The 12,019-nt window shown below is 42.5% G+C and overlaps 1 protein-coding gene and 1 long non-coding RNA gene across 2 annotated transcripts in view; one reads left to right on the top strand and one right to left on the bottom strand.

Annotated features, from left to right (window-relative positions):
* LOC118576777 overlaps positions 1 to 7,181 on the top strand; it is a 24,080-nt gene extending 16,899 nt beyond the window's left edge. The window contains exons 2-3 of the long non-coding RNA XR_004943990.1: positions 5,376 to 5,659; positions 6,071 to 7,181. This is a non-coding gene — a long non-coding RNA (uncharacterized LOC118576777). The remainder of the gene's footprint in view (positions 1 to 5,375; positions 5,660 to 6,070) is intronic.
* LOC118576774 (cytochrome P450 2G1) lies at positions 1,025 to 12,019 on the bottom strand. Its single transcript, XM_036176994.1, has 9 exons — positions 11,840 to 12,019; positions 10,890 to 11,052; positions 9,316 to 9,465; positions 6,684 to 6,844; positions 6,143 to 6,319; positions 4,383 to 4,524; positions 2,732 to 2,919; positions 2,472 to 2,613; positions 1,025 to 1,206 (listed from the first exon to the last, which is right to left on the bottom strand). Exons 1-9 carry the CDS (start codon positions 12,017 to 12,019, stop codon positions 1,025 to 1,027), a joined length of 1,485 nt encoding a protein of 494 aa, XP_036032887.1.

Here is a 12,019-nt window from a genome sequence, read left to right as displayed (position 1 = left end):
AAGCTGATAGAACTGTGGAGACAGGATCATAGCAGCTGTGAATATCTGAGGTATACTCAAAACGGAATACAGGCTGTGTAGAACTGTGTTTTGAGATAAGAGCTACCAGGAGAGCAAGTTTATCAGGAGAGATGATTGTGAGGAGAAACACTGAGCCAGCAATGTGTTTGATGCCACACTGGGTGACCAAACCAGCTAGGAATCAGTTGGTGGCATAGAAAATTGCTATCAGTAACAAGTAGTCAGAAAGCCCAATTCAACTTTTGTTCTACACTTTACCTTGAGGTAGAAGACCCTCTCAGAAGCTAAAGAAAGATAAGACCAGGTCAGCACCCTGTGGGAGCTCACTGTGCCTCCTCTGTAACTAACCTTCTCTCCCCACCCTTCTGCATTGAAAAAAAAAATCTGCCCAAGATAGACTTCTGTTTTGGGGGGCTGTTATAATATATTATGTTAGATAAGTTTCAAACAGCCAACCAAAGTGTATGTCACTCTGGGTTGCTAAGTAGGGGGCACAAAAGGCTCTGTTTAACTGGACTCGGGGGTCAGTTTTGGATTGATGTCCCCTGGGCCTGTTCTGCGTACAGTGAAATGCTTCCTGGCTCTCAGCTTGCCTGTCTCATCCCTTGGTTATTTCCTGCAACAATAGAACAGTCAACATGATACTCAGTAAACTTATCAAGGTCAATAGTCTTGAGTTCTTTATTGGGGAGGAGAAAGCCAAACAGGAGAGAGTACAGAGTATATTCTGGCCACTGTCGGGATAAAGGCAAAGGGCTGTGTAAGCCCAAAGCATCGGTAAGAGTTTGGTGTGGACTGAGACCAAGGTTGAGAAATTCAGTGAATTTAATTTGACCTTCAGGCTTTGCCTCAAATTGTGTCTAGAGACCTGCTTTATACATCCAACCATGTGCTTCTAGACACCTCTCCTGACCCGTGGCCTCAGGCACAGCAATGAGCCTGACTTCTCTACATGTAGGAAGGGTTGAGGAAGAAAGGGAGAGGGGGCATCAGTGAATTCCACTCATCGGGCCATGAAGCAGAGCTTATAAGTGGGGGGGATGTTGCCAAAGCCCGAGATCCTGTGAGTGATGTTGATATCAGCAGGAGGCACCAGAGAACGCAAGGAGAACCTCTGAAGGATGGAAGTGAAGTAGAGGAAGAGTTCCATTCGGGCCAGGGCCTCCCCGACACAGATGCGCTTTCCTGTAGACAAAGAAGTGATGGAGAGATGTGTGGCAGTCTTGACCTACTCCTCAGCATCTCTGCTCACGGCTGTATCCACAATGTGGGGGTGTTATCAAGACTTCCTAGGGTCCCACTGCTACTGCCCAACTACTAGCTGCCACCTAGAGGGACCAGGCAGATGGGAACTTCTTGTTTGCCGGCTGCCTGGATTCTGCCTGAGTTAGAACCAGATAGACTGGTTCCAAAGGATCCTTGAGGGCTGGGGTGTGACTCAACAGCCAAGCTTTGTCTGGATTCCACCAGTAAGAGGCTGGGGTGTGTCACTCAGCAGTGGAACATTTGCTCAGAGCATGTGACTTCCATCCCCAGATCAGGGGGAAACAAATCAAAACTCTGTTCTTTTCAATTCCTCAAAGGCATTTCAAATGCCTTAGGCATCAAATACTAGTGAGATTAAAAAAAAAAAAAAAAAAAGACAAGAATTATATTTAAGGCTATCTTCCTGATCACCAAGAACCATTTCAACTTTCAACAGTAGGAAGGGATTAATGTCCATTTCACAGTTGAGAATTGCAATAATTCACCCAAGGCTCCAGTGTCCCATGACTGCCATTTAAAGTTACATGATGCCAAGGCCACTCACTGGCCAACACACTCCTGTCTGTGAGGACAGCTATGGTGCTGTTTTATGTCTGTATTTGCGGAGAGTATGAATGCTTTCCCTCTTTTAGAATGTTTGACAATGTTCAGAGAAAAGAGAGTATTTTGTGTCAGTTAAACGAGTTTCATATTTCAGTGCTCTCGAATAAGAATGTTCACATTTTTACACATACATGACCATTCAGTCAGGTGTTATCAGTGGCTACATGTGTCCACAGTACATGGCAAATACGCCTGGTTCAGACAAGGATCATATGGCTGACGAAACATGAAATATTTTTAATGTGATTCTTAACATAATATGGGTAAGTTTACTAAATGTGTGTTCATTGCTTTTGCCGCTCTAACATTTTAATTTTTTTTCTCGTTATTTCCAATGGTTTTAAAGTCAAGATCTCACTGTGAGTCCAGTCTGGACTTCCTCTTGAAATCTTATTGCTGCTTTCTTTTGAATATAGAGATTGCATACATTGTACCACCATGCCCACATGCCCACAATCGTTCAAGTGAATGGCTCCAATATTACCTGATCTGGGATTTTAGTATTTTTATAACTCTATAACACAGACCCTAGAGAGACCACTTTAGTATTTATCTTGGGAAATCTAGGTATAGTTACCTACCAGAGGAAAAGGCTACAAAGGCATCGTTCTTCTTGAAGCACCCCTGTTCATCCAGAAAGTGCTGAGGATAAAAAGCATCTGGATAGCGGAAGTATTTGGGATCTTTGAGGACTGAGCCAATCAGGGGATACACGTCTGTGCCCTGGGAGACAGACACAGGCCATTAGAATTCTGTGTTGGGTGAAGGGGGTGGGGGTACAAAAACAGGAAGAGGGAGAGGTTAGGGAAGGTAATAGGACAGAAATGGGGTACAACCTCACCTTGGGCAGAAAGTAGCCTCGGAAATGAGTGTCCCGAATGACATTATGGGGGACACCCAGAGGGACAACGTCTGTCACTCTCTGTATCTCATGGATGACAGCATCAGTGTAGGGCATCTTGGCCCGATCATCCACTCTTGGGATACGGTGTGTTCCTATCACCTCGTTAATCTCCTTGTAAACCTTTGCTGTAAGATGAAAGAAAATATACCAGGAAAGGTGAGAAGAAAAGCTGACATTGTATTAATTGTTTGGTCTTTGTTTTTATTTGTGGTTGTGGTAGAGCACATCCTTGTTTGATTGTCAACGGGGCCTCACTAGATAGCTCACAATTGACTGGGACTAGCTATACAGATTGTATAGGCCTCAAATGCCCTCTCTTCCTACTCAGCCTCATATGTGCTGGATTACAGGTATGAGCCACATGTCTTGGCCAGGGAATATCTGTGTAGAGAGGCGAGGGCAAGTCATGTTCTGGGTTTTGTGGATGTCATTAAGTCAAGGATCTTGAGATGAAGATTTTGTTTCTAGATCCAGAAAAAACAGTGAGCCTTAAAGGAGAATAATGTGTGTTTGGATTGCTTCACCATATTTAACAACAGACATCACTGGTACTTGATGGTACCAGTTCTTGAACACTCGTCAGACATCAGGAGGTACCCAGCCTAGATCCTTGAATGCCATATTGGAATTTGATCTTTACTTAAAAATACCAAGAAATGGTGAGAGGATAATCATCAGGACAGCATGCTGGGTCCAGCTGCACTGTTATACACAGGTGTTGTTTTTATTCAACCAAAGGCTTGTTTTGAACTTCACTAGTGTAGAGAAAGACCAAATGAGAGAGTTTTCTTCAGCAAGAAATGACTTTTGAATACTGGAGTTCCCCAACCAAATCAAATTCTAGTTTATTAGACATGAATTCTATTTGATATGGACAATGTAGTCAGCTGAGCAATAGCTCTCACATAGCCTTGTCTGGGTTTGATGGCACATGTGTCATCCCAGTGTCCCAGGAGACTGAAGAAGAGTGGTCATCAGACCAAGGTTATCCTGGACTATATAGTGAGATCCTATCTTTAAGAGAAAGGGGAAGGGAAGAGGTCCATCTTTAAATCCTTGACATCAATGTTATGTACATAAGAATGGTAGAAGGTCAGAGGAAATTTGGCAGGTCTGACTAAGTTTCTGTGAAATGAAGAGACTAGCAAATTATGCATATTGGCCATGAGTATCTGAATCTTAGGTGGGTACAAGTTAGGGGAGGAGGTGTGGTAACAGAAGCAAAGAGATGCCTGTGCTCTGCTCAGGCTTTGTAGATGCAGGAAACAAGCTTGATCCCAGGAACTCAAAGAGGGCTCTCTGGGAACTGGAAAGTCAGAGAGAGAGAGTCACTGACTTCCTTGACATCAGTCTAGTGGAAGCCACTCTAAGCAGAAGTCCTGACCAGGAGGGTAAGATGATAAATACAGGTCAGCAATCTCAGTGGGCACAGAGAACAAAGACAGGGACAATCAGAGAGATGAAGGCCCCATGTTCTGAGGTCATCGAGGGAAGAGAGGCTAAGGCTGTGGGAATGTACAATTTCAAGATTTCTATCCTCCCAAGGAGGCCAGGGAGGTACAGATGAGCTGCTCAGAGTGGAACTCACCCTCCACCTCGGGATACTTGGTCAGCAGCAAGAATCCATAGCGCAAGGTGGAACTCACAGTTTCCGTGCCAGCGAAGAAGAGGTTGAGGGTGGTGAGGACCAAGTTCTTGAGGTTGAATTCTGTGTGGGGGTCACTTTTATCCTGAAAGCAAAGGGGATTGCCAACAGAATCACCCCCTCGAGCCCTTACCTTCCCCTTCCCTCTGTGTAGAGGAGGTACCTTTGTGAAAGGAGGAAAGATGGGTTAAGTAAGTCCAGGAAAAACAGCAAAGCTAATATACTGAGTAGGGGGCATGTCTGGTGTTTTAGAGGAACAGCAAAAGAAGGTCAGTGTGCATGTAGTGGGCAAGAAGAGGAAGCAGAATCTTGCACAATTTGCAAGTTTGGGAGGCATCAGAGCACACAGCTTTCAACTGCCAAATACTCAAGTTACATAATGATTTTCCTAGAATTCTAATGGCTAACACACAGGCATGCAGGCTACATAATTGTCCCTACCTCTCAAAGACTTTAAACTTGTGGTTTTGAAGTTTAAACTCAAATTTAGAGAGTGGGCATCCAAGATTCTCAATTCTGAGACTCTAAAGGTACATTCTGATCTTCAATAATATAGTCTGTTATATAGATGGTCTTAAAACTGTAAGATTTTAAGTTTTTTTTATGCTAAACTTTGTATATCTGAAGTATATTTTAGAAAAATATGGTATATATACATGGTGTCATGAAGAACGAGGAAATCATCCTTTGCAGCAAAATGGATAGAACTGGGGGAATTTAGGTTACTGGAAACAAGCCAGGCACAGAGGCAATTACTGCATGTTCTCTATCATAGAAGAAAGCTAGGAAATGTTTACTTGAAAGTAGGCCATACTCACAAAGACAAAGGGTGTTGGTTTTGACCAATGTATGCTGTATGCTTATAAGGAAGTATCATACGAAAGCCCACTAACATGTAGTTTATATGTGATGGCTATTCTTGGCTATCAACTTTAGGTGGGAAGACCTACTTCATCTGGGTCTTTGATGTGGGAAACCCACTTTTAATCGGCTGGCAGCCTATATAAAGGACATGGGAGAAGAAAGCTGGCTCTCTTTGCCTGTTTGTTCTCATCTTCGCTGGCAAGTCCATTCTTCACTGGCGTCAGAGCAGACTTCTTCAGGATTCTTGCAGATACTGAAGACCAGCTGAAACATCCAGCCTCATGGACTGAACAACTACTGGATTCTTGAACATTTCATTGGTAGACCAACATTGTTGACTAGTTGAACCACAGCCTGTAAGCCATTCTAATAATTTCTACACACACACACACACACACACACACACACACACACTGGAAGTTCTGTTTCTCTGTGTGTCATGATCCCCACAGGTGTCACATATTAGATATTTACATTACCACTCATAACAGTAACAGAATTAGTTATGAAGTAGTACAAGTTTTATGGTTGGGGATCACTACAACATGAGGAACTATATTAAAGAATCACAGCATTAGGAAAGTTGAGAACCACGGCTCTAGAGAATACTGACTATATATTTCATGCTTAAAAAATCTTATTTCATTAATTTTAAGGGAGTTTATTTGAAAGGTGCACGTGGTTTACATTTCTATAGTTTCCACATTTTTATCTAGAGATCGAAATAAACTATATGACATAATGCTTTTTCTCTTTTCCTCTAACAGCTGCAAGATGGGTTTGACATGGCAGGAATGAAGGTTTCAGAAGACAGAAAGAATGGTGTAAGGGAAAAGTACCTGGTGCATCTTGATGAGAAAGCAGTCGATGTAGTCCCTAGGGTTTGAGGGGTCAAAGGATTCTTCATTGATCTTGACCCTGGATGCAATGAAGTCCTTAAGCTCTTCTAGCAAGTCATAGAGGTGGTTGTGACTTCCTGGAAAATACTGCATGATTCCCCAGAACATGTCATATAACTGTGGGGTAGAGGCAAAGGGATGTGTGTCAGTCATGGCCATCAGGGACCAGATGGGCCGAGCTCTAGAGTCAGAGAGTCTGTGGCAGGAGCTAGGGCAGAGCAGAGCACATTTTTAATCCTATCACCAGGGCCATTGAGGAGGAAGATCAGTGGTTTAAGGCCAACCAAAGCTACCCAGAGACACCCTATTTCACTAACTAGTCTACTGTTGGGTCTGAGATTTGGGTGTAACCCTTTGTTTCCTGCATACTTGGACAAATTCATAAGTGCCTCCTAGGGACGAAGGGAGGAGGATTAGGTGGCATACAGGAAAGTGCTTGCTTGAGAATGAAGGATGAGCATGGGGTGGACCAATTAAGTACCTGTGCCCAGGGCTTGCTCATCTCCACAAAGCTCTCATTGATCGTCTTCATCAGGCTCTGGAAATATTTGTCTTCATAGTCGAAGCGTCTCCCAAAGACCACAGAACAGATGACATTGGACACAGTGCGGCTCAGGTAGAAGGTGGGGTCTATGGGAGCTCCTGGAGGTAGAAACTGACTATGTTGGAGACAGTCATGGGTGAGGTAGGGCAAGAAATCACTCAGTGTTTGCACAGAGCCCTGGGTCCATTGCTTAGAGGTATGCACGAACACCTCATTTTCATATCTTAGTCTAGTATTCCCAAACTGCAACCTGGGAATCTCCTAATTGATCTGTGAGTGTTCAATGTGACAATGCATGTAAAATGACTGGCAGGGCACCTGGCCTGGAATAAGCACCCAAGAAATGTGAGAGAAGTTCAGCCTGATCTTTTGTCGCTGTTACCTCAATGTATTTGTGATGGATGGAAAGTAGTAGAGGACACATCTGAAAAAAGAAAAAAAAATCCAAACCAAACCAAACAAACCAAACACCATAGGGGCTGGTAAAGAGCACTGGCTGCTCTTGCAAAGGACCCAAGTTTAATCCCCAGCACCCACAAGGCAGCTCACAACCATCTATAACTTCAGTTCTAAGAATCACCTGGCTTCCAGGAACACCAGGCATGCACACAGTACACAGACATATGTGCAAACAAAACATCTATACACATAACATAATAACGATTTAGAAAAGAACACCTGATTTCAGTCTATGTCTACCAAAAAAATCCTTATTAAGGAATTCTTCCTGCAGCTGGAGAGAAGACGGCTCAGCAGACAAATCATTTGCCACATAACCTGGAAGATTGGAGTTAGAATTGTAAGTACCCAGATAAAAAGTGGGCCAGTTTTAAAAAGTGTAGCAGCTTATCTCTGATTTAGCACTTGAGAGGTGGAGATAGGCATTCTCTGGGAAAAGCTGGCTAGTTAGATTTGTGGTTGCAAGAGCTCTGGGTTCAGCAATAATCTATGAATAATAATAATAGAGATGAGAGGAATTGAGGAAGACATATGATGTCAACCTCTGGCCTCCACACATGTGTGCGCTCATGTGCAAGCACATGTGCACACACATGCATACATCCAACATGCATGCATATGAAAAAAGAAATTTTATTTTGCTAGGTCTCAGATGCATTATTTGTAAAATGGGATCCTGGTCAAGTAAATGGTATGGGGGTCAATTTCTCCAGAACCATGCACGCATTCATAATGTACAACATAGCAGATAACTTGTGGAGATACAAGACTGTTCAAAGCCATGAGTGGACTCCTTATTTGTCTACAGAGTCCAGACAAGGAACTTCTGGTTTAAAGAGATATATAACTATATCTCTTCATCTATGTGTTTCTATATTTCTCAATCTCTGTCTTTTCTTTCTAGTCTCTATTGGCTCTATACCTTATTTTATGGCGGGAACTAGACACTTTTAAAACTATAGTAAAACAAAAATCACACATAAACAAAAAACTCTCAGAGTGTGTTTTGTGTTGACCTACTCTTGGGTATGTGGGCTTCTCTGGAGTGTGGTTGGTATTATTCATTGACACTACATTGGAGGAAATTGATTTTTCTCTTTTCCATCAATTATCAATTGCAAATAGCTTCTTGGTTAGGGGTGTTTGTTTGTTTTGAATTTTGTTGTTTTACTTTATTTTGAGAGAAGGAACATGAAATTGGGTGGGTATGGAGGTGGGGGTTATGTGGGAGGAATTGGGAGGTGAAATATGATATAAATATATTGTAATTTTTGAAAAAAATTAATGTAGTAAAATACCCAAGAGAATAGTTTTCCTGAAGAAAATTTGTGTGTATGTGGTGTGTGTGTGTGTTAACTGGAGCAAATTCAAAGTCATCCCAGCTGCATAGTGGAACCATCCCTCCCTCCACAAACACCAGGGGTGATTGGGAGTAAAGAACTTCAAAATGAGAATTTTCTAGGCATTTGTTTCACAGTAAAGTGAATATACCTACCACTGACAAACTATACTCTTTTTGAAATTTTGTTTTAATTGAATTTTTATTTGTGTATAGGTGTTTTGCCTGCACATATGTCTATGTACTACATGCATTCCTGGTACCTATGGAGGCCACACAAGGGCATTGGATCCCCTGAAACTGGAATTATGGACTGTTGTGAGCCTTCTGTGAGTGCCGAGAACCATACTCAGATCCCCTGGATGATCAGCCAGTACTCTAGCAGCCAAGCCATCTCACCAGCTCAAAAAACTGTACCTACCCTAAAAATGGTGAAGACGGTAACTTTTGTGTTATTTTCTTCATCACAATAAAGCATGTATGACATAGCAACATTTGATCCTTTCTCTAGGAAAAGACGCAAGCTCACACAACACTTGAATCTTGTATGGTTTCTTGAGTTGCAGACCCCTGAGATCCACTGGTGAACATTTCTAGACAAACTGTCTCTCAGAATCTTCCATGTTGATTTCTAACATATGGAACCTCCCTGGAAATCTCTATGAATCCTTATTGTTGTCCATCCTTTCTTATTTCAGGTCTTTCTCCCACCAAGTCTTCCCATGACTTAGCTTTCCATAAGCACCCAGTCACCCGATGTGGTCTCCATACCCTTGACCTTATGGAATTCTTCCAGTAGATAACCAGCCTCCTCCTGGATCCGCTCCTCAATGCTCCGCTTTCCCATTCCAAAGTTTCGAAGGACGATCAAGGAAAAACGCCGAAGTACCTTCCATCGTTCCCCATTGGACAGAGCTAAACCTGCCAGAATGTCTGTGGTCAGGCACCTGCCCTCCATCCTTTCTGCTCTCAACTCTGTGGTAGACACGATTATTAAACCTCAACCTTCCAGGCTCAATGGGAAATCAAGATTCCCTCCAAAATAGTCTGGACTGAAGGAAAAGGAATGAGGCTATGAAAAATCCAGGAGAGTCAGGAAGTTTTCCGATAGGTTAGTGAGCTGTGGCTGGGTTAGTTTCATGTTCAATGCCTAGAAAAGTGGAGAAGGTAAGGATGGAATGCCATATAGAGTACTCCTAAATGGAAATACTAATTCTATTTTCTGGGTGCCAGTTGGATTCTTCAAACATACATATGTGTGTACACAGAAGCCCACCACTGTATATCAATGCACCTATACAAGGAGTTAACCTTGCATGAAGACTGTAGTAGAAATCACCTGATTGTGGATTGGTGAACTGTTTGGAGATTTAATAAGATCATTTTAGAATATAGTGATAAGCAAAAGGAAGAGTGGAATGGTGGAGTCTAGAGGAGGGGAACAGATCCTCTGAAACTGGAGCAATAGATGGCTATGAGCCCCATGTGAGTGTTGGGAACCAAACTCAAGTCTCCTGGATGAGCAGCTAGTGCTCTGGACTGGAATGGTTCATGGTGTGGTGAATGGGTGGACAGATGTCTGTCTGTCTGGATAGATATGAGGATGAAAGACTCTGAGTGAAGCATTTGTGGATAGAGAGTAAGATGAATGGATAATAGCTGGAAGAAAAAGTGGCTGGATGGATAGAAGAGCAGGTGGATGAAAAGATAAATAGGTATGTGAATGAAATTAAAGGTCACTGCACAAATCAAAGTATGCATGGATTCTTGGATACATTGAAGAAATGTGAATAATATGATGTAAAGATGTTTGCATACAAAGGATAAAGAATATATTTTGATGGGTTTATAAAACAATGGGTTGAGCTGAGAAAAAATGTTTATTGATATAAAGATAGATAGACAGACAGACAGACAGATGAAAAGAGGCATTTGAAGAATTCAGGCAAGTAGGAGTGGATGTATAGGTAACACTAGACAAGAATACTCCTAAATGCAGGTGCTGGTGACCTGTGTTGTACGTGCCGATAGGCAGATAAAAACTCCCCTGAGATGCCTTTAGGCGAGTACACAAATATACCACACAGTAATTCACTAAAAGTAAGTATAAAAATAACACCACAAGCACTTTAGAGTCCAAATTCTGGAATAGAAAAACAAAGTAGCCCTCACACATGCTGCGTGACATTACCTTTCTTACCATCAGCTATTGCATTTTCAAAATAGCAGAACATTCATATCCTTCCCAAGGGAGTCAATGTAGGTGATTCATGAACGACTTCTCAGAGACCCTTCAACACTCTGAGACAATTGCAATCATTCCTGTTCTTATTGCTGCCACTTACCATGACCTTGGAAGTTCTTCTCTATTGTAGGCATTTCACCACGGCCACTGAAGTCATCTGCTTGGTCGACCAGGGCCTCCTTCATAGCCTCGTGTCCACACAAGATAACCACTGGCCTCGGACCAAAGTACACAGTGAACACAGGGCCATATTTTTTCTGGAGCTGAGAGTGAAGGAAGATACCGAGGACAGGAGTAAATTGGAGTGTGATGAGACCCCCAGTCGAGGAATGTAGAAGGTAGAGACTCTAGGAGGATGTAAAGGTGGACTAGCAGAAGATGCTGAGCTTGGGAGGGCTATTGGCAAGAAAACATCAAAATGACCCCTGTGACCTTGGACAGCAAATGTCCCTTATTTTGCACATCTTGGTTTTGTTTGTGAAACAATGGGCTTGGAGTAGCTGAACTCTGGTTTGCATCTTCCCTCTTTGAAATGTTGGGTTTTAGCATCTTAAAAGTCTAAGATAATTTGAGGTGAAAGTGTGCTTAAAGAAATGAGATTCAGCTGGGCAGTGGTGGCACACACCTTTAATCCCAGCACTCGGGAGGCAGAGGCAGGCGGATCTCTGTGAGTTCGAGGCCAGCCTGGGCTACAGAGTGAGTTCCATGAAAGGCTCAAAGCTACATGGAGAAACCCTGTCTCGAAAAACCAAAAAAAAAAAAAAAAAAAAAAGAAAGAAAAGAAAAAGAAATTATATTAAAAAACAAATTAGATTCCTCAAGTCCTTAGATTGTGATCCATGATCCCAAGAAGAGGGGATTTTGTTCTAGTGTTCTCAGAGTCTAAGACTGATTACCCCCCCTCCTTGATTTTAGGATTCTGTAGTTTCAGAATCCTAACTTTCCTAAAGTTTGTTTCTGAGTCTGTATTTAGGAATCATGAGTTTTAGTGTGTAATCAGCTATGGCATTTGTTGCCTTCATTATTATAAGAAGAAATGGGCACACTCACCTTCAGGAAGGATTGAAACATGTTATCAATGCGGACTTGGAACAGGTTCCCCAAAACTGGTATTGGTGTGGGGCCAGGGGGCAGCTTCCCTCCCTTGCTGGTTCTCTTCCGTGCAATCGAGAGGAGTAGGTAAAACAAGCAGAGTGACAGAAAGATGCCGAAGACCCATCCCAGTGCCAT

Source organism: Onychomys torridus, chromosome 1, assembly GCF_903995425.1.
Source record: "Onychomys torridus chromosome 1, mOncTor1.1, whole genome shotgun sequence".
In the NCBI taxonomy this organism is placed as follows: Eukaryota; Metazoa; Chordata; class Mammalia; order Rodentia; family Cricetidae; genus Onychomys; species Onychomys torridus.
This window is presented reverse-complemented; position numbering and strand designations above follow the sequence as displayed.